This window comes from Oncorhynchus masou, chromosome 18 (assembly GCF_036934945.1).
Source record: "Oncorhynchus masou masou isolate Uvic2021 chromosome 18, UVic_Omas_1.1, whole genome shotgun sequence".
NCBI classification, from domain to species: Eukaryota; Metazoa; Chordata; class Actinopteri; order Salmoniformes; family Salmonidae; genus Oncorhynchus; species Oncorhynchus masou.
In genome coordinates this window covers 78,565,837-78,589,669 of record NC_088229.1, presented here as the reverse complement: position 1 = coordinate 78,589,669, position 23,833 = coordinate 78,565,837, and the positions used below count along the sequence as shown (strand labels likewise).

Genomic DNA, 23,833 nt, shown 5'->3' with positions numbered 1-23,833 from the left:
TAGTGCCAATAGGACTGTGTTGCTCAGGGTCTAGAAGTAGAATACTAGTTGGTTGGTTAGTGCCAATAGGACTGTGTTGCTCAGGGTCTAGAAGTAGAATACTAGTTGGTTGGTTAGTTAGTGCCAATAGGACTGTGTTGTTCAGGGTCTAGAAGAAGAATACTAGTTGGTTGGTTAGTGCCAATAGGACTGTGTTGCTCAGGGTCTAGAAGTAGAATACTAGTTGGTTGGTTAGTTAGTGCCAATAGGACTGTGTTGTTCAGGGTCTAGAAGTAGAATACTAGTTGGTTGGTTAGTTAGTGCCAATAGGACTGTGTTGCTCAGGGTCTAGAAGTAGAATACTAGTTGGTTGGTTAGTGCCAATAGGACTGTGTTGCTCAGGGTCTAGAAGAAGAATACTAGTTGGTTGGTTAGTGCCAATAGGACTGTGTTGTTCAGGGTCTAGAAGAAGAATACTAGTTGGTTGGTTAGTGCCAATAGGACTGTGTTGCTCAGGGTCTAGAAGTAGAATACTAGTTGGTTAGTTAGTGCCAATAGGACTGTGTTGCTCAGGGTCTAGAAGAAGAATACTAGTTGGTTGGTTAGTGCCAATAGGACTGTGTTGTTCAGGGTCTAGAAGAAGAATACTAGTTGGTTGGTTAGTGCCAATAGGACTGTGTTGCTCAGGGTCTAGAAGTAGAATACTAGTTGGTTAGTTAGTGCCAATAGGACTGTGTTGCTCAGGGTCTAGAAGTAGAATACTAGTTGGTTGGTTAGTGCCAATAGGACTGTGTTGCTCAGGGTCTAGAAGTAGAATACTAGTTGGTTGGTTAGTGCCAATAGGACTGTGTTGCTCAGGGTCTAGAAGAAGAATACTAGTTGGTTGGTTAGTGCCAATAGGACTGTGTTGCTCAGGGTCTAGAAGAAGAATACTAGTTGGTTGGTTAGTGCCAATAGGACTGTGTTGCTCAGGGTCTAGAAGTAGAATACTAGTTGGTTAGTTAGTGCCAATAGGACTGTGTTGCTCAGGGTCTAGAAGAAGAATACTAGTTGGTTGTCCATTTACTTTCCAGTTGACAGGTCTTAGGGAAATGGGAGCTCTATCCGTTGGAGTTGTCATGGTTATTTACATATTAATGGCACGATGCAAACTATTGTTTCCAATGTAGACGTCAGTGGAACTGCTTTGTAGTATACGAGATGTTTAGTGAAATACACTGAACAAAAATATAAACACAACATGTAGTTGGTTCATGAGATTCATGTTCATGTTTCATGAGATGAAATAAAAGATCCCAGAAATGTTCTATCGGGACAAAAATATTATTTCTATAAAATGTTGTTTACAAAATTGTTCACGTCCCTGATAGTGAACATTTCTCCTTCGCCAAGATGATCCGTCCACCTGCCAGGTTTGGCATATCAAGAAGCTGATTAAACACCATGATCACTACACAGGTGCACCTTGTGCTATGGACAATAAAAGGCCACTCTAAAATGGCAGCTTTGTCACACAACTCGATGTCACAAGTCGAGGGAGAATACAATTGGCATACTGACAGCAGGAATGTCCACCAGAGCTGTTGCCAGATCATTTAATGCTAATTTCTCTACAATAAGCTGCCTCCAATATCGTTTTAGAGAACTTGGCAATACGTCCAAGCTACTGACAAGACATAAATGCATTTTATCGATGGCAGTTTGAATGCACAGGGATACGGTGAAGAGATCCTGAGGCCCATTGTCGTGCCCTTCATCCGCCGCCATTACCTCATGTTTCAGCATGATAATGAACTGCCCCCACGTCGCTAGGATCTGTTCACAATTCCCAGAAGCTGAAAGTGGCCCAGTTCCTTCAGGTGGTGACTGGTTTCCTGATCCATACCCCTACATAGATTAGGACGTTATGAATTTATTTCAATTGACTGATTTCCTTATATGTACTGTAACTCCGTAAAGTATCTGAAATTGTTGCGTGTATATTTATGTTCGTTGTTATGACCAGTCTGAGATGTTTAGTGAAATTGTTACAGTTGAAGTCAGAGGTTTACAATGCACCTTAGCCAAAGACATTTAAACTCAGTTTTTCACAATTTCTGACATTTAATCCCTGTAAAAAATGCCCTGTTTTAGGTCAGTTAGGATCACCACTTTATTTTAAGAATGTGAAATGTCAGAATAATAGTAGAGAGAATGATTTATTTAAACTTTTATATCTTTCATCACATTCCCAGTGGGTCAGAAGTTTACATACACTCAATTAGTATTTGGTAGCATTGCCTTTAAATTGTTTAACTTGGGTCAAATGTTTCGGGTAGCCTTCCACAAGCTTCCCACGATAAGTTGGGTGAATTTTGGCCCATTCCTCCTGACAGAGCTGGTGTAACTGAGTCAAGTTTGTAGGCCTCCTTGCTTGCGCACACTTTTTCAGTTCTGCCCATAAATAGTCTATAGGATTGAGGTCAGGGCTTTGTGATGGCCACTCCAATACCTTGACTTTATTGTCCTTAAGCCATTTTGCCACAACTTTGGAAGTATGCTTGGGGTCATTGTCCATTTGGAAGACCCATTTGCGACCAAGCTTGATGTCTTGAGTTGTTGCTTCAATATATCCACATACTTTTCTTGCCTCATGATGCCATCTATTTTGTGAAGTGCACCAGTCCCTTCTGCAGCAAAGCACCCCCACAACATGATGCTGCCACCCCCGTGCTTCACGGTTGGGATGGTGTTTTCCGGCTTGCAAGCCTCCCCTTTTTCCTCCAAACTTAACGATGGTCATTATGGCCAAACAGTTATATTTTTTGTTTCATCAGACCAGAGGACATTTCTCCAAAAAGTACGATCTTTGTCCCCATGTGCAGTTGAAAACCGCAGTCTGGCTTTTTTATGGCGGTTTTGGAGCAGTGGCTTCTTCCTTGCTGAGCGGCCTTTCAGGTTATGTCAATATAAGACTCGTTTTACTGTGGATATAGATACTTTTATACCGGCTGTTCCCAAGGATGTACCAGACTTGTGGAGGGCTACAATTTTTTTTTTTTTCTTGACTGGTTTCTTTTGATTTTCAAATGTCGTCAAACAAAGAGGCACTGAGTTTGAAGGTAGGCCTTGAAATACACCCACAGGTACACCTCCAATTGACTCAAATTATGTCAATTAGCCTATCAGAAGCTTCTAAAGCCATGACATCATCTTCTGGAATTTTCCAAGCAGTTTAAAGGCACAGTCAATTTAGTTTATGTAAACTTCTGACCCACTGGAATTGTGATGAAGTGAATTATAAGTGAAATAATCTGTCTGTAAACAATTGTTGGAAAAATGACTTGTGTCCTGCACAAAGTAGATGTCCTAACCGACTTGCCAAAACTATAGTTTGTTAACAAGAAATTTATGGAGTGGTTGAAAAACGAGTTTTAATGACTCCAACCTAAGTGTTTGTAAACTTCCGACTTAAACTGTATGACCAGTCTGAGATGTTTAGTAAAATGGTTATGACCGGACTGAATGTTATCGTGACCAGTCTGAGATGTTATCGTGACCGGACTGAATGTTATCGTGACCGGACTGAATGTTATCGTGACCGGACTGAATGTTATCGTGACCGGTCACGATAACATCTCAGACTGGTCACGATAACATTCAGTCTGGTCACGATAACATTCAGTCTGGTCACGATTTCAGTCCGGTCACGATAACATTCAGTCCGGTCACGATAACATCTCAGACTGGACTGAATGTTATCGTGACCGGACTGAATGTTATCGTGACCGGACTGAATGTTATCGTGACCGGTCTGAGATGTTATCGTGACCGGACTGAATGTTATCGTGACCGGTCTGAGATGTTATCGTGACCGGACTGAATGTTATCGTGACCGGTCTGAGATGTTATCGTGACCGGACTGAATGTTATCGTGACCGGACTGAATGTTACCGTGACCGGACTGAGATGTTACCGTGACCGGACTGAGATGTTACCGTGACCGGACTGAGATGTTACCGTGACCGGACTGAGATGTTACCGTGACCGGACTGAGATGTTACCGTGACCGGACTGAGATGTTACCGTGACCGGACTGAGATGTTACCGTGACCGGACTGAGATGTTACCGTGACCGGACTGAGATGTTACCGTGACCGGACTGAGATGTTACCGTGACCGGTCTGAGATGTTACCGTGACCGGTCTGAGATGTTACCGTGACCGGACTGAGATGTTACCGTGACCGGACTGAGATGTTACCGTGACCGGACTGAGATGTTACCGTGACCGGTCTGAGATGTTACCGTGACCGGTCTGAGATGTTACCGTGACCGGTCTGAGATGTTACCGTGACCGGTCTGAGATGTTACCGTGACCGGTCTGAGATGTTACCGTGACCGGTCTGAGATGTTACCGTGACCGGACTGAGATGTTACCGTGACCGGACTGAGATGTTACCGTGACCGGATTGAGATGTTAGGGGGGGAACTCCACCCCCCCATTCAGCTGAAAAGGTGGCGCAGGGAATTCAAAAATATTCTTTAGAAATATTTAACTTTCACACATTAACAAGTTCAATGCCTCAAATGAAAGATAAACATCTTGTTCATCTACCCATCATGTCCGATTAAAAAAAAAAAAATGTTTTACATCGAAAAACACAACATATTTATGTTAGACCACCACCAAATCAAACAGTTTTAGAAACTTCCGTGTTTTCTGTCCAATAGCAATAATAATATGCATATATTAGCAATCTAGGACAGAGTAGGATGCAGTTCACTATGGGCACGCAATTCATCCAAAGTGAAAATACTGCCCCCTATCCTCAACAAGTTTTAATTGGCCAGTTTTAATTTATGACAATTACAACAATACTGAATAAACACTTATTTTAACTTAATATAATACATCAATAAAATCAATTTAGCCTCAAATAAATAATGCAAAAACAAAGTGTTGGAGAAGAAAGTAAAAGTGCAGTATGTGCCATGTAAGAAAGCTAACGTTTCAGTTCCTTGTTCAGAACATGAGAACATATGAAAGCTGGTGGTTCCTTTTAACATGAGTCTTCAATATTCCCAGGTAAGAAGTTTTAGGTTGTAGTTAATATAGTATTTATAGGACTATTTCTCTCTATACCATTTGTATTTCATTAACCTTTGACTATTGGATGTTCTTATAGGAACTTTAGTATTGCCAGTGTAACAGTATAGCTTCCGTCCCCCTCGCCCCAACCTGGGCTAGAACCAGGAACACAACGACAACAGCCACACTCGAAGCAGAGTTGCGCATCGCTCCACAAAAGCCGCGGCCCTTGCAGAGCAAGGGGATCAACCACTCCAAGTCTCAGAGCGAGTGACGTTTGAAATGCTATTAGCGCGCGCTAACTAGTCAGCCATTTCACATCGGTTACACCAGCCTAATTTCGGGAGTTGATAGGCTTGAAGTCATAAACAGCGCTGTGCTTGAAGAACAACGAAGAGCTGCTGACAAAACGCACAAAAGTGCTGTTTGAATGAATGATTACGAGCCTGCTGCTGCTCAGTCAGACTGCTCTATCAAATCAGACTTAATTATAACATAATAACACACAGAAATACGAGCCTTAGGTCATTAATATGGTCGAATACGGAAACTATTTATTCTTTCAGTGAAATACGGAACCGTTTCGTATTTTATCTAACGGTAGCATCCATTAGTCTAAATATTCCTGTTACATTGCACAACCTTCAATGTTATGTCATAATTACGTAAAATTCTGGCAAATTAGGTGGCCCAAACTGTTAAATATACACTGACTCTGCGTGCAATGAACGCAAGAGAAGTGACACAATTTCACCTGGTTAATATTGCCTGCTAACCTGGATTTAAATATGCAGATTTAAAAATATATTCTTCTGTGTATTGATTTTAAGAAAGGCGTTTATGTTCATGGTTAGGTACACATTGGAGCAACGATACGCACCGCATTGATTATATGCAACGCAGCACACGCTAGATAAACTAGTAATATCATCAACCATGTGTAGTTAACTAGTGATTATGATTGATTGATTGTTTTTTATAAGAAATGTTTAATGCTAGGTAGCAACTTACCTTGGCCTCTACTGTATTCGCGTAACAGGCAGGCTACTCATGGAGTGCAATGAAGAGCGTTGGACTAAAGTGTAAGGTTGCAAGATTTGATCCCCCGAGCTGACAAGGTGAAAATCTGTCATTCTGCCCCTGAACAGGCAGTTAACCCACTGTTCCCAGGCCGTCATTGAAAATAAGAATGTGTTCTTAACTGACTTGCCTAGTTAAATAAAGATTAAATAAAAGTGTAAAAAAATAAATATATTTTTAAAAAATCGGTGTCCAAAAATACCGATTTCCGATTGAAAACTTGAAATCAGCCCTAATTAATTGGCCATTTCGATTAATCGGTTGACCTCTAATTATGACCAGACTGAGATGTTTTGACCAGACTGAGATGTTTTGACCAGACTGAGATGTTTTGACCAGACTGAGATGTTATGACCAGACTGAGATGTTATGACCAGACTGAGATGTTATGACCAGACTGAGATGTTATGACCAGACTGAGATGTTATGACCAGACTGAGATGTTATGACCAGACTGAGATGTTATGACCAGACTGAGATGTTATGACCAGACTGAGATGTTTTGACCAGACTGAGATGTTTTGACCAGACTGAGATGTTTTGACCAGACTGAGATGTTTTGACCAGACTGAGATGTTTTGACCAGACTGAGATGTTTTGACCAGACTGAGATGTTTTGACCAGACTGAGATGTTTTGACCAGACTGAGATGTTATTGTGACCAGACTGAGATGTTATTGTGACCAGACTGAGATGTTATTGTGACCAGACTGAGATGTTATTGTGACCAGACTGAGATGTTATTGTGACCAGACTGAGATGTTATTGTGACCAGACTGAGATGTTATTGTGACCAGACTGAGATGTTTAGTGAAATAGTTATTATGACCAGACTGAGATGTTTTGACCAGACTGAGATGTTTTGACCAGACTGAGATGTTTTGACCAGACTGAGATGTTTTGACCAGACTGAGATGTTATTGTGACCAGACTGAGATGTTATTGTGACCAGACTGAGATGTTATTGTGACCAGACTGAGATGTTATTGTGACCAGACTGAGATGTTATTGTGACCAGACTGAGATGTTATTGTGACCAGACTGAGATGTTTAGTGAAATAGTAATTATGACCAGTCCGATTCAGTCTGAGGCCATCACTGGTCAGTCTTTCATGCTTGTGTGATTTCCTAATCAGGTGTTACCTGTTACCTACCCTGCATCTCACCTGTGTATCTCCCCCCCCTCCCTCCAAGGTTCCATGGCTATGGTTATGAGAGACTGCATCATTCCCCGTACTCCACGGCAGCACTACTGTTCGTACGGCCAGATCCCCCTGCCTCCCCCCTTCTGCTTCCTGTCTGAGACCTCCCCCCTCCCCTCCCCCACCGACACCACTTCCTATGTGTTCCTATGTGACTCAGGTAGCCACGCTGGGATCTGGGACCCGGTGCCCTCTCGCTCTCCGTTTGGAGGCGAACATTGTCCCCCCAGATCCCTAACTCTTGCTGTGAACTACTCACCCTTCCTATAATCCCAGTCTCTGCTCTACTGCATGGAAAGAGCAGAGGGATAGGACTCGCCCAGTACACTCAGACATTACTGGTGCCTGTGTGTGTGTGTGTGTGTGTGTGTGTGTGTGTGCAGAATACAAACGTGAAAGTTCTCACCCTAACCTGTTTGAAGATTTCAGTTCATACTTATGGCATGTAGATTCCTGGCAAAACATTCCCCACAGAGAATCTAGTCCATGTCAAGCCTGACATGTGATAAAGAGATGCTAGCAGCATGTAATGCAAGTTTACTAAGCATTCTCTGTAGGATCACCTGTGTGTGATTAACACTTGCTTTGCCCTCAACGTTGAAATCACCTCCTATAATACACGTTGCCTGTATCCCCAGGTCGGCGGCGCTTCTCCCTGGCCCAGTCAGACAGTCTTCTGACCAGGATGCGTTCTGTAGCCAGTGATGAGCTGAACCAGATGATGCAGAGAAGAATGAGTCAGGAGAACCCCATCAGAGCATCAGAGACTGAGTTCATACAGAGACTACAGAGACTGGTGGTGCTGGCTGTCAACAGGCTCATCTATCATGGTAAATATGGTAAAGCAGGCTCATCTATCATGGTAAATATGGTAAAACAGGCTCATCTATCATGGTAAAACAGGCTCATCTATCATGGTAAAACAGGCTCATCTATTATGGTAAATATGGTAAAACAGGCTCATCTATCATGGTAAATATGGTAAAACAGGCTCATCTATCATGGTAAAACAGGCTCATCTATCATGGTAACACAAGCTCATTTATCATGGTAAATATGGTAAAACAGGCTAATTTATCATGGTAAATATGGTACAACAGGCTCATCTATCATGGTAAAACAGGCTCATCTATCATGGTAAAACAGGCTCATCTATCATGGTAAATATGGTAAAACAGGCTCATCTATCATGGTAAATATGGTAAAACAGGCTCATCTATCATGGTAAAACAGGCTCATATATCATGGTAAAACAGGCTCATCTATCATGGTAAATATGGTAAAAAAGGCTCATCTATCGTGGTAAAACAGGCTCATTTATCATGGTAAATATGATAAAAACAGGCTCATTTATCATGGTAAATATGGTAAAAACACGCTCATTTATCATGGTAAAAAAGGCTCATCTATCATGGTAAATATGGTAAAACAGGCTCAATCTTTTATGGTAAAACAGGCTCATATATCATGGTAAATATGGTAAAAAGGCTCATCTATCATGGTAAATATGGTAAAACAGGCTCATCTATCATGGTAAAACAGGCTCATCTATCATGGTAAATATGGTAAAACAGGCTAAATTTTTTATGGTAAAACAGGCTCATCTATCATGGTAAAACAGGCTCATCTATCATGGTAAAACAGGCTCATCTATCATGGTAAAACAGGCTCATCTATCATGGTAAAACAGGCTCATCTATCATGGTAAAACAGGCTCATCTATCATGGTAAAACAGGCTCATCTATCATGGTAAATATGGTAAAACAGGCTCATCTATCGTGGTAAAACAGGCTCATTTATCATGGTAAATATGATAAAAACAGGCTCATTTATCATGGTAAAAATGGTAAAAACACGCTCATTTATCTTGGTAAATATTGTAAAACAGGCTCATTTATCATGGTAAATATGGTAAAACAGGCTCATCTATCATGGTAAATATGGTAAAACAGGCTCATCTATCATGGTAAATATGGTAAAACAGGCTCATTTATCATGGTAAAACAGGCTCATCTATCATGGTAAAACAGGCTCATCTATCATGGTAAATATGGTAAAAACAGGCTCATCTATCATGGTAAATATGGTAAAACAGGCTCATCTATCATGGTAAAACAGGCTCATCTATCATGGTAAATATGGTAAAACAGGCTCATCTATCATGGTAAATATGGTAAAACAGGCTCATCTATCATGGTAAATATGGTAAAACAGGCTCATCTATTATGGTAAATATGGTAAAACAGGCTCATATATCATGGTAAAACAGGCTCATATATCATGGTAAAACAGGCTCATATATCATGGTAAAACAGGCTCATCTATCATGGTAAATATGGTAAAACAGGCTCATCTATCGTGGTAAAACAGGCTCATTTATCATGGTAAATATGATAAAAACAGGCTCATTTATCATGGTAAATATGGTAAAAACACGCTCATTTATCATGGTAAAAAAGGCTCATCTATCATGGTAAATATGGTAAAACAGGCTCATCTATCATGGTAAATATGGTAAAACAGGCTCAATCTTTTATGGTAAAACAGGCTCATCTATCATGGTAAAACAGGCTCATCTATCATGGTAAAACAGGCTCATCTATCATGGTAAATATGGTAAAACAGGCTCAATCTTTTATGGTAAAACAGGCTCATCTATCATGGTAAAACAGGCTCATCTATCATGGTAAATATGGTAAATCAGGCTCATCTATCATGGTAAAACAGGCTCATCTATCATGGTAAAACAGGCTCATCTATCATGGTAAAACAGGCTCATCTATCATGGTAAATATGGTAAAACAGGCTCATCTATCATGGTAAAACAGGCTCATCTATCATGGTAAATATGGTAAATCAGGCTCATCTATCATGGTAAAACAGGCTCATCTATCATGGTAAATATGGTAAATCAGGCTCATCTATCATGGTAAAACAGGCTCATCTATCATGGTGAATATGGTAAATCAGGCTCATATATCATGGTAAATCAGGCTCATCTATCATGGTAAAACAGGCTCATCTATCATGGTAAAACAGGCTCATCTATCATGGTAAATATGGTAAAACAGGCTCATCTATCGTGGTAAAACAGGCTCATCTATCATGGTAAATATGATAAAAACAGGCTCATCTATCATGGTAAATATGGTAAAACAGGCTCATATATCATGGTAAAACAGGCTCATCTATCATGGTAAATATGGTAAAACAGGCTCATCTATCATGGTAAATATGGTAAAACAGGCTCATCTATCGTGGTAAAACAGGCTCATTTATCATGGTAAATATGATAAAAACAGGCTCATTTATCATGGTAAATATGGTAAAAACACGCTCATTTATCATGGTAAAAAAGGCTCATCTATCATGGTAAATATGGTAAAACAGGCTCATCTATCATGGTAAATATGGTAAAACAGGCTCAATCTTTTATGGTAAAACAGGCTCATCTATCATGGTAAAACAGGCTCATCTATCATGGTAAAACAGGCTCATCTATCATGGTAAATATGGTAAAACAGGCTCAATCTTTTATGGTAAAACAGGCTCATCTATCATGGTAAAACAGGCTCATCTATCATGGTAAATATGGTAAATCAGGCTCATCTATCATGGTAAAACAGGCTCATCTATCATGGTAAAACAGGCTCATCTATCATGGTAAAACAGGCTCATCTATCATGGTAAATATGGTAAAACAGGCTCATCTATCATGGTAAAACAGGCTCATCTATCATGGTAAATATGGTAAATCAGGCTCATCTATCATGGTAAAACAGGCTCATCTATCATGGTAAATATGGTAAATCAGGCTCATCTATCATGGTAAAACAGGCTCATCTATCATGGTGAATATGGTAAATCAGGCTCATATATCATGGTAAATCAGGCTCATCTATCATGGTAAAACAGGCTCATCTATCATGGTAAAACAGGCTCATCTATCATGGTAAATATGGTAAAACAGGCTCATCTATCGTGGTAAAACAGGCTCATCTATCATGGTAAATATGGTAAATCAGGCTCATATATCATGGTAAATCAGGCTCATCTATCATGGTAAAACAGGCTCATCTATCATGGTAAAACAGGCTCATCTATCATGGTAAAACAGGCTCATCTATCATGGTAAAACAGGCTCATCTATCATGGTAAAACAGGCTCATCTATCATGGTAAATATGGTAAAACAGGCTCATCTATCGTGGTAAATATGGTAAAACAGGCTCATCTATCGTGGTAAAACAGGCTCATTTATCATGGTAAATATGATAAAAACAGGCTCATTTATCATGGTAAAAATGGTAAAAACACGCTCATTTATCATGGTAAAAAAGGCTCATTTATCTTGGTAAATATTGTAAAACAGGCTCATCTATCAGGGTAAATATGGTAAAAAAGGCTCATTTATCTTGGTAAATATTGTAAAACAGGCTCATTTATCATGGTAAATATGGTAAAACAGGCTCATCTATCATGGTAAATATGGTAAAACAGGCTCATTTATCATGGTAAAACAGGCTCATCTATCATGGTAGATATGGTATAAACAGGCTCATCTATCATGGTAAATATGGTAAAACAGGCTCATCTATCATGGTAAAACAGGCTCATCTATCATGGTAAATATGGTAAAACAGGCTCATCTATCATGGTAAATATGGTAAAACAGGCTCATCTATCATGGTAAATATGGTAAAACAGGCTCATTTATCATGGTAAAACAGGCTCATCTATCATGGTAGATATGGTATAAACAGGCTCATCTATCATGGTAAATATGGTAAAACAGGCTCATCTATCATGGTAAAACAGGCTCATCTATCATGGTAAATATGGTAAAGCAGGCTCATCTATCATGGTAAATATGGCAAAGCAGGCTCATCTATCATGGTAAATATGGTAAAACAGGCTCATCTATCATGGTAAATATGGTAAAACAGGCTCATCTATCAGGGTAAAACAGGCTCATCTATCATGGTAAAACAGGCTCATCCATCATGGTAAATATGGTAAAACAGGCTCATCTATCAAGGTAAATATGGTAAAACAGGCTCATCTATCATGGTAAAACAGGCTCATCTATCATGGTAAATATGGTAAAAACAGGCTCATCTATCATGGTAAATATGGTAAAACAGGCTCATCTATCATGGTAAAACAGGCTCATTTATCATGGTAAATATGATAAAAACAGGCTCATTTATCATGGTAAAAATGGTAAAAACAGGCTCATCTATCATGGTAAAACAGGCTCATCTATCATGGTAAAACAGGCTCATATATCATGGTAAAACAGGCTCATCTATTATGGTAAATATGGTAAAACAGGCTCATATATCATGGTAAAACAGGCTCATATATCATGGTAAAACAGGCTCATCTATTATGGTAAATATGGTAAAACAGGCTCATTTATCATGGTAAAACAGGCTCATCTATCATGGTAAAACAGGCTCATCTATCATGGTAAAACAGGCTCATCTATCATGGTAAAACAGGCTCATCTATCATGGTAAAACAGGCTCATCTATCATGGTAAATATGGTAAAACAGGCTCATCTATCATGGTAAATATGGTAAAACAGGCTCATATATCATGGTAAATATGGTAAAACAGGCTCATTTATCATGGTAAATATGGTAAAGCAGGCTCATCTATCATGGTAAATATGGTAAAACAGGCTCATCTATCATGGTAAAACAGGCTCATATATCATGGTAAAACAGGCTCATCTATCATGGTAAATATGGTAAAACAGGCACATCTATCATGGTAAATATATATGGTAAAACAGGCTCATCTATCATGGTAAATATGGTAAAACAGGCTCATCTATCATGGTAAATATATATGGTAAAACAGGCTCATCTATCGTGGTAAAACAGGCTCATTTATCATGGTAAATATGATAGAAACAGGCTCATTTATCATGGTAAATATGGTAAAAACACGCTCATTTATCATGGTAAAAAAGGCTCATCTATCATGGTAAATATGGTAAAACAGGCTCATCTATCATGGTAAATATGGTAAAACAGGCTCAATCTTTTATGGTAAAACAGGCTCATCTATCATGGTAAAACAGGCTCATCTATCATGGTAAAACAGGCTCATCTATCATGGTAAATATGGTAAAACAGGCTCATCTATCATGGTAAAACAGGCTCATCTATCATGGTAAATATGGTAAATCAGGCTCATATATCATGGTAAAAATGGTAAAAACACGCTCATTTATCATGGTAAAAAAGGCTCATTTATCTTGGTAAATATTGTAAAACAGGTTCATTTATCATGGTAAATATGGTAAAACAGGCTCATCTATCATGGTAAATATGGTAAAACAGGCTCATTTATCATGGTAAAACAGGCTCATCTATCATGGTAAATATGGTAAAAACAGGCTCATCTATCATGGTAAATATGGTAAAACAGGCTCATCTATCATGGTAAAACAGGCTCATCTATCATGGTAAATATGGTAAAACAGGCTCATCTATCATGGTAAATATGGTAAAACAGGCTCATCTATCATGGTAAATATGATAAAAACAGGCTCATTTATCATGGTAAAAATGGTAAAAACACGCTCATTTATCATGGTAAAAAAGGCTCATTTATCTTGGTAAATATTGTAAAACAGGCTCATTTATCATGGTAAATATGGTAAAACAGGCTCATCTATCATGGTAAATATGGTAAAACAGGCTCATCTATCATGGTAAATATGGTAAAACAGGCTCATCTATCATGGTAAATGTGCTAAAACAGGCTCATCTATCATGGTAAATATGGTAAAACAGGCTTATCTATCATGGTAAATATGGTAAAGCAGGCTCATCTATCATGGTAAAACAGGCTCATCTATCATGGTAAAACAGGCTCATCTATCATGGTAAAACAGGCTCATCTATTATGGTAAATATGGTAAAACAGGCTCATCTATCGTGGTAAAACAGGCTCATATATCATGGTAAAACAGGCTCATCTATTATGGTAAATATGGTAAAACAGGCTCATTTATCATGGTAAAACAGGCTCATCTATCATGGTAAAACAGGCTCATCTATCGTGGTAAAACAGGCTCATCTATCATGGTAAAACAGGCTCATCTATCGTGGTAAAACAGGCTCATCTATCATGGTAAAACAGGCTCATCTATTATGGTAAAGCAGGCTCATCTATCATGGTAAATATGGTAAAACAGGCTCATCTATCGTGGTAAAACAGGCTCATCTATCATGGTAAAACAGGCTCATCTATTATGGTAAAGCAGGCTCATTTATCATGGTAAATATGGTAAAACAGGCTCATCTATCGTGGTAAAACAGGCTCATATATCATGGTAAAACAGGCTCATCTATCGTGGTAAAACAGGCTCATCTATCATGGTAAAACAGGCTCATCTATTATGGTAAAGCAGGCTCATCTATCATGGTAAATATGGTAAAACAGGCTCATCTATCATGGTAAAACAGGCTCATCTATCATGGTAAAACAGGCTCATCTATCATGGTAAAACAGGCTCATCTATTATGGTAAATATGGTAAAACAGGCTCATCTATCGTGGTAAAACAGGCTCATATATCATGGTAAAACAGGCTCATCTATCATGGTAAATATGGTAAAACAGGCTCATCTATCATGGTAAAACAGGCTCATCTATCATGGTAAATATGGTAAAACAGGCACATCTATCATGGTAAATATGGTAAAACAGGCTCATCTATCATGGTAAATATGGTAAAACAGGCTCATCTATCATGGTAAAACAGGCTCATCTATCATGGTAAAACAGGCTCATCTATTATGGTAAATATGGTAAAACAGGCTCATCTATCATGGTAAAACAGGCTCATATATCATGGTAAAACAGGCTCATCTATCATGGTAAAACAGGCTCATCTATCATGGTAAATATGGTAAAACAGGCACATCTATCATGGTAAATATGGTAAAACAGGCTCATCTATCATGGTAAATATGGTAAAACAGGCTAATTTATCATGGTAAAAAAGGCTAATTTATCATGGTAAAACAGGCACATCTATCATGGTAAATATGGTAAAACAGGCACATCTATCATGGTAAATATGGTAAAACAGGCTCATTTATCTTGGTAAATATTGTAAAACAGGCTCATCCATCATGGTAAATATGGTAAAACAGGCTCATCTATCATGGTAAATATGGTAAAACAGGCTCATTTATCATGGTAAATATGGTAAAACAGGCTCATCTATCATGAACACTGAGTGAAAGAGATGCGTGCTGGCAGGTGAAAAAGACCTCTGATCACGGATAATAATAAATACATTATTGTGTCATAATCATACTCTGAAAATTCTCTATCTCTTACAATACTAATTTTGTCTGAGTACTCGGAACACCCCTACCAGATAGTAAATTGATTCATTCTCGTGTGGCTATTGGAACAGAGCCTGTGTCTATACTTTACAGTGTTTCAAGCTGTTGTGTTGTCTTCCCATTCTGACTAATAAGGCATTATTCTTCCTCCTCCACCACCTCTGTCCCCCCTCTCCTCCTCCACCACCTCTGTCCCCCCTCTCCTCCTCCACCTCTGTTCCCCCTCTCCTCCTCCACCACCTCTGTTCCCCCTCTCCTCCTCCTCCACCTCTGTTCCCCCTCTCCTCCTCCACCACCTCTGTTCCCCCTCTCCTCCTCCTCCACCTCTGTCCCCCCTCTCCTCCTCCACCTCTGTCCCCCCTCTCCTCCTCCACCTCTGTCCCCCCTCTCCTCCACCACCTCTGTTCCCCCTCTCCTCCTCCACCACCTCTGTTCCCCCTCTCCTCCTCCACCACCTCTGTCCCCCCTCTCCTCCACCACCACCTCTGTTCCCCCTCTCCTCCTCCTCCACCTCTGTCCCCCTCTACTCCTCCACCTCTGTCCCCCCTCTCCTCCTCCACCACCTCTGTTCCCCCTCTCCTCCTCCACCACCTCTGTTCCCCCTCTCCTCCTCCACCACCTCTGTTCCCCCTCTCCTCCTCCACCACCTCTGTTCCCCCTCTCCTCCTCCTCCACCTCTGTTCCCCCTTTCCTCCTCCACCACCTCTGTTCCCCCTCTCCCTCCTCCACCACCTCTGTTCCCCCTCTCCTCCTCCACCACCTCTGTTCCCCCTCTCCTCCTCCACCACCTCTGTTCCCCCCCTCTCCTCCTCCACCACCTCTGTTCCCCCTCTCCTCCTCCACCACCTCTGTTCCCCCTCTCCTCCTCCACCACCTCTGTTCTCCCTCTCCTCCTCCACCACCTCTGTTCCCCCTCTCCTCCTCCACCACCTCTGTTCCCCCTCTCCTCCTCCACCACCTCTGTTCCCCCTCTCCTCCTCCACCACCTCTGTTCCCCCTCTCCTCCTCCACCACCTCTGTTCCCCCTCTCCTCCTCCACCACCTCTGTTCCCCCTCTCCTCCTCCACCACCTCTGTTCCCCCTCTCCTCCTCCACCACCTTTGTTCCCCCTCTCCTCCTCCTCCACCTCTGTTCCCCCTCTCCTCCTCCACCACCTCTGTTCCCCCTCTCCTCCTCCACCACCTCTGTCCCCCTCTCCTCCTCCACCACCTCTGTCCCCCCTCTCCTCCTCCACCACCTCTGTCCCCCCTCTCCTCCTCCACCACCTTGTCCCCCCTCTCCTCCTCCACCACCTCTGTTCCCCCTCTCCTCCTCCTCCACCTCTGTTCCCCCTCTCCTCCTCCACCACCTCTGTTCCCCCTCTCCTCCTCCACCACCTCTGTTCCCCCTCTCCTCCTCCACCACCTCTGTTCCCCCTCTCCTCCTCCACCACCTTTGTTCCCCCTCTCCTCCTCCACCACCTTTGTTCCCCCTCTCCTCCTCCACCACCTCTGTTCCCCCTCTCCTCCTCCACCACCTCTGTTCCCCCTCTCCTCCTCCACCACCTCTGTTCCCCCTCTCCTCCTCCACCACCTCTGTTCCCCCTCTCCTCCTCCTCCACCTCTGTTCCCCCTCTCCTCCTCCACCACCTCTGTTCCCCCTCTCCTCCTCCACCACCTCTGTTCCCCCTCTCCTCCTCCACCACCTCTGTTCCCCCTCTCCTCCTCCACCACCTCTGTTCCCCCTCTCCTCCTCCACCACCTCTGTTCCCCCTCTCCTCCTCCACCACCTCTGTTCCCCCTCTCCTCCTCCACCACCTCTGTTCCCCCTCTCCTCCTCCACCACCTCTGTTCCCCCTCTCCTCCTCCACCACCTCTGTTCCCCCTCTCCTCCTCCACCACCTCTGTTCCCCCTCTCCTCCTCCACCACCTCTGTTCCCCCTCTCCTCCTCCACCACCTCTGTTCCCCCTCTCCTCCTCCACCACCTCTGTTCCCCCTCTCCTCCTCCACCACCTCTGTTCCCCCTCTCCTCCTCCACCACCTCTGTTCCCCCTCTCCTCCTCCACCACCTCTGTTCCCCCTCTCCTCCTCCACCACCTCTGTTCCCCCTCTCCTCCTCCACCACCTCTGTTCCCCCCTCTCCTCCACCACCTCTGTTCCCCCTCCCTCCTCCACCACCTCTGTTCCCCCTCTCCTCCTCCACCACCTCTGTTCCCCCTCTCCTCCTCCTCCACCTCTGTTCCCCTCTCCTCCTCCACCACCTCCTCCTCCACCACCTCTGTTCCCCCTCTCCTCCTCCACCACCTCTGTTCCCCCTCTCCTCCTCCACCACCTCTGTTCCCCCTCTCCTCCTCCACCACCTCTGTTCCCCCTCTCCTCCTCCACCACCTCTGTTCCCCCTCTCCTCCTCCTCCACCTCTGTTCCCCCTCTCCTCCTCCACCACCTCTGTTCCCCCTCTCCTCCTCCACCACCTCTGTTCCCCCTCTACTCCTCCACCTCTGTTCCCCCTCTCCCTCCTCCACCTCTGTTCCCCCTCTCCTCCTCCACCACCTCTGTTCCCCCTCTCCTCCTCCACCACCTCTGTTCCCCCTCTCCTCCTCCACCACCTCTGTTCCCCCTCTCCTCCTCCTCCACCTCTGTTCCCCCTCTCCTCCTCCACCACCTCTGTTCCCCCTCTCCTCCTCCACCACCTCTGTTCCCCCTCTCCTCCTCCACCACCTCTGTTCCCCCTCTCCTCCTCCACCACCTTTGTTCCCCCTCTCCTCCTCCTCCACCTCTGTTCCCCCTCTCCTCCTCCACCACCTTTGTTCCCCCTCTCCTCCTCCTCCACCTCTGTTCCCCCTCTCCTCCTCCACCACCTCTGTTCCCCCTCTCCTCCTCCACCACCTCTGTTCCCCTCTCCTCCTCCACCACCTCTGTTCCCCCTCTCCTCCTCCACCACCTCTGTCCCCCTCTCCTCCTCCACCACCTCTGTCCCCCTCTCCTCCTCCACCACCTCTGTTCCCCCTCTCCTCCTCCTCCACCTCTGTTCCCCCTCTCCTCCTCCACCACCTCTGTTCCCCCTCTCCTCCTCCACCACCTCTGTTCCCCCTCTCCTCCTCCACCACCTTTGTTCCCCCTCTCCTCCTCCACCACCTCTGTCCCCCCTCTCCTCCTCCACCACCTCTGTCCCCCTCTCCTCCTCCACCACCTCTGTGTCCCCTCTCCTCCACCACCTCTGTTCCCCCTCTCCTCCTCCTCCACCTCTGTTCCCCCTCTCCTCCTCCACCACCTCTGTTCCCCCTCTCCTCCTCCACCACCTCTGTTCCCCCTCTCCTCCTCCACCACCTCTGTTCCCCCTCTCCTCCTCCACCACCTCTGTTCCCCCTCTCCTCCTCCACCACCTCTGTTCCCCCTCTCCTCCTCCACCACCTCTGTTCCCCCTCTCCTCCTCCACCACCTCTGTTCCCCCTCTCCTCCTCCACCACCTCTGTTCCCCCTCTCCTCCTCCACCACCTCTGTTCCCCCTCTCCTCCTCCACCACCTCTGTTCCCCCTCTCCTCCTCCACCACCTCTGTTCCCCCTCTCCTCCTCCACCACCTCTGTTCCCCCTCTCCTCCTCCACCACCTCTGTTCCCCCTCTCCTCCTCCACCACCTCTGTTCCCCCTCTCCTCCTCCACCACCTCTGTTCCCCCTCTCCTCCTCCACCACCTCTGTTCCCCCTCTCCTCCTCCACCACCTCTGTTCCCCCTCTCCTCCTCCTCCACCTCTGTTCCCCCTCTCCTCCTCCTCCACCTCTGTTCCCCCCTCCTCCTCCTCCTCCACCTCTGTTCCCCTCTCCTCCTCCACCTCTGTTCCCCCTCTCCTCCTCCACCACCTTTGTTCCCCCTCTCCTCCTCCACCACCTCTGTCCCCCCCTCTCCTCCACCACCTCTGTCCCCCTCTCCTCCTCCACCTCTGTCCCCCTCTCCTCCTCCACCTCTGTTCCCCCTCTCCTCCTCCACCACTGTTCCCCCTCTCCTCCTCCACCACCTCTGTTCCCCCTCTCCTCCTCCACCACCTCTGTTCCCCCTCTCCTCCTCCACCACCTCTGTTCCCCCTCTCCTCCTCCACCACCTTTGTTCCCCCTCTCCTCCTCCACCACCTCTGTCCCCCCTCTCCTCCACCACCTCTGTCCCCCCTCTCCTCCTCCACCTCTGTTCCCCCTCTCCTCCTCCACCACCTCTGTTCCCCCTCTCCTCCTCCACCACCTCTGTCCCCCTCTCCTCCTCCACCTCTGTCCCCCCTCTCCTCCTCCACCTCTGTCCCCCTCTCCTCCACCACCTCTGTCCCCCCTCTCCTCCACCACCTCTGTTCCCCCTCTCCTCCTCCACCACCTCTGTTCCCCCTCTACTCCTCCACCTCTGTTCCCCCTCTCCTCCTCCACCACCTCTGTTCCCCCTCTCCTCCTCCACCACCTCTGTTCCCCCTCTCCTCCTCCACCACCTCTGTTCCCCCTCTCCTCCTCCACCACCTCTGTTCCCCCTCTACTCCTCCACCTCTGTTCCCCCTCTCCTCCTCCACCACCTCTGTTCCCCCTCTCCTCCTACACCACCTCTGTTCCCCCTCTCCTCCTCCACCTCTGTCCCCCTCTCCTCCTCCACCACCTCTGTCCCCCCTCTCCTCCTCCACCTCTGTTCCCCCTCTCCTCCTCCACCACCTCTGTTCCCCCTCTCCTCCTCCACCACCTCTGTTCCCCCTCTCCTCCTCCACCACCTCTGTTCCCCCTCTCCTCCTCCACCACCTCTGTTCCCCCTCTCCTCCTCCACCACCTCTGTTCCCCCTCTCCAGACGTGAGCCAAGACTTCTACGACCTGCTGAACTTCCCAGACTCCCCGGACCACCACCTGACCCCTGACCCTGTCGACCACGCCCCCGAGGAGGACGGCTCCATCCCGGTCTCATCAGGCCACACCCCTGGCCCGCCCTCTCCCCTCCCCTTCCCCCTTCCCCCGGCCAACATGAAGAGTTTCCAGAAAGACATCCTCAGACTGATGATGGACGGGATCAAGATCAGTCTGGTTAGTGGTGGTTATAACCGGTCTGCTTAGTGGTGGTTATAATCAGTCTGGTTAGTGGCGGTTATAACCGGTCTGCTTAGTGGTGGTTATAACCAGTCTGCTTAGTGGTGGTTATAATCAGTCTGGTTAGTGGTGTTTATAACCGGTCTGCTTAGTGGTGGTTATAACCGGTCTGCTTAGTGGTGGTTATAATCAGTCTGGTTAGTGGCGGTTATAACCAGTCTGCTTAGTGGTGGTTATAACCAGTCTGCTTAGTGGTGGTTATAATCAGTCTGGTTAGTGGTGTTTATAACCGGTCTGCTTAGTGGTGGTTATAACCGGTCTGCTTAGTGGTGGTTATAATCAGTCTGGTTAGTGGCGGTTATAATCAGTCTGCTTAGTGGTGGTTATAACCAGTCTGCTTAGTGGTGGTTATAATCAGTCTGGTTAGTGGTGTTTATAACCGGTCTGCTTAGTGGTGGTTATAACCGGTCTGCTTAGTGGTGGTTATAATCAGTCTGGTTAGTGGTGGTTATAATCAGTCTGCTTAGTGGTGGTTATAACCAGTCTGCTTAGTGGTGGTTATAATCAGTCTGGTTAGTGGTGTTTATAACCGGTCTGCTTAGTGGTGGTTATAACCGGTCTGCTTAGTGGTGGTTATAACCGGTCTGCTTAGTGGTGGTTATAATCAGTCTGGTTAGTGGTGGTTATAACCAGTCTGCTTAGTGGTGGTTATAACCAGTCTGCTTAGTGGCGGTTATAACCAGTCTGCTTAGTGGTGGTTATAACCAGTCTGCTTAGTGGTGGTTATAACCAGTCTGCTTAGTGGTGGTTATAACCAGTCTGCTTAGTGGTGGTTATAACCAGTCTGCTTAGTGGTGGTTATAACCAGTCTGCTTAGTGGTGGTTATAACCAGTCTGGTTAGTGGTGGTTATAACCAGTCTGCTTAGTGGTGGTTATAATCAGTCTGGTTAGTGGTGGTTATAATCAGTCTGCTTAGTGGCGGTTATAATCAGTCTGCTTAGTGGCGGTTATAATCAGTCTGCTTAGTGGCGGTTATAACCAGTCTGCTTAGTGGTGGTTATAACCAGTCTGCTTAGTGGTGGTTATAACCAGTCTGCTTAGTGGTGGTTATAACCAGTCTGCTTAGTGGCGGTTATAACCAGTCTGCTTAGTGGCGGTTATAACCAGTCTGCTTAGTGGCGGTTATAACCGGTCTGCTTAGTGGCGGTTATAACCGGTCTGCTTAGTGGCGGTTATAACCGGTCTGCTTAGTGGCGGTTATAACCGGTCTGCTTAGTGGCGGTTATAACCGGTCTGCTTAGTGGTGGTTTTAACCGGTCTGCTTAGTGGTGGTTATAACCGGTCTGCTTAGTGGTGGTTATAACCGGTCTGCTTAGTGGTGGTTATAACCGGTCTGCTTAGTGGTGGTTATAACCGGTCTGCTTAGTGGTGGTTATACCGGTCTGCTTAGTTGTGGTTATAACCGGTCTGCTTAGTGGCGGTTATAACCGGTCTGCTTAGTGGCGGTTATAACCGGTCTGCTTAGTGGCGGTTATAACCGGTCTGCTTAGTGGCGGTTATAACCGGTCTGCTTAGTGGCGGTTATAACCGGTCTGCTTAGTGGCGGTTATAACCGGTCTGTTTAGTGGCGGTTATAACCGGTCTGCTTAGTGGGCGGTTATAACTTCTGCTTAGTGGCGGTTATAACCGGTCTGCTTAGTGGCGGTTATAACCGGTCTGCTTAGTGGCGGTTATAATCGGTCTGGCTTAGTGGCGGAAATAACCGGTCTGCTTAGTGGCGGTTATAACCGGTCTGGCTTAGTGGCGGTTATAACTCTGCTTAGTGGCGGTTATAACCGGTCTGCTTAGTGGCGGTTATAACCGGTCTGCTTAGTGGCGGTTATAACCGGTCTGGCCATGGCGGTTATAACCGGTCTGTTAGTGGCGGTTATAACCGGTCTGCTTAGTGGCGGTTATAACCGGTCTGCTTAGTGGCGGTTATAACCGGTCTGGAACATTAGTGGCGGTTATAACCGGTCTGGTTAGTGGCGGTTATAACCGGTCTGGTTAGTGGCGGTTATAACCGGTCTGCTTAGTGGCGGTTATGACCGGTCTGCTTGAACATGGCGGTTATGACCGGTCTGCTTAGTGGCGGTTATGACCGGTCTGCTTAGTGGCGGTTATGACCGGTCTGCTTAGTGGCGGTTATGACCGGTCTGCTTAGTGGCGGTTATGACCGGTCTGCTTAGTGGCGGTTATGACCGGTCTGCTTAGTGGCGGTTATGACCGGTCTGCTTAGTGGCGGTTATGACCGGTCTGCTTAGTGGCGGTTATGACCGGTCTGCTTAGTGGCGGTTATGACCGGTCTGCTTAGTGGCGGTTATGACCGGTCTGCTTAGTGGCGGTTATGACCGGTCTGCTTAGTGGCGGTTATGACCGGTCTGCTTAGTGGCGGTTATGACCGGTCTGGTTATAACCGGTCTGGTTAGTGGCGGTTATAACCCGGTCTGCTTAGTGGCGGTTATGACCGGTCTGGTTAGTGGCGGTTATGACCGGTCTGCTTAGTGGCGGTTATGACCGGTCTGCTTAGTGGCGGTTATGACCGGTCTGCTTAGTGGCGGTTATGACCGGTCTGCTTAGTGGCGGTTATGACCGGTCTGCTTAGTGGCGGTTATGACCGGTCTGCTTAGTGGCGGTTATGACCGGTCTGCTTAGTGGCGGTTATAACCGGTCTGCTTAGTGGCGGTTATAACCGGTCTGGTTAGTGGCGGTTATGACCGGTCTGGTTAGTGGCGGTTATGACCGGTCTGCTTAGTGGCGGTTATGACCGGTCTGCTTAGTGGCGGTTATGACCGGTCTGCTTAGTGGCGGTTATGACCGGTCTGCTTAGTGGCGGTTATGACCGGTCTGCTTAGTGGCGGTTAAGACCGGTCTGCTTAGTGGCGGTTAAGACCGGTCTGCTTAGTGGCGGTTAAGACCGGTCTGCTTAGTGGCGGTTATGACCGGTCTGCTTAGTGGCGGTTATGACCGGTCTGGTTAGTGGCGGTTATGACCGGTCTGCTTACTGCTCCGTTTTGTACTGATAAGACACATGGGGAGGGAGTTGTGACGCTGTGACTCAAACA

The 23,833-nt window shown here is 45.5% G+C and overlaps 1 protein-coding gene across 1 annotated transcript in view; it reads left to right on the top strand.

Moving 5' to 3' along the window:
• lyst (lysosomal trafficking regulator) overlaps positions 1 to 23,833 on the top strand; it is a gene marked incomplete at its 3' end in the record, with an annotated part of 204,258 nt that overhangs the window by 166,758 nt on the left and 13,667 nt on the right. The window contains 2 exon segments of the mRNA XM_064924533.1: positions 7,969 to 8,160; positions 20,496 to 20,725. Of these exon segments, the coding sequence (XP_064780605.1) occupies positions 7,969 to 8,160; positions 20,496 to 20,725 (422 nt within the window).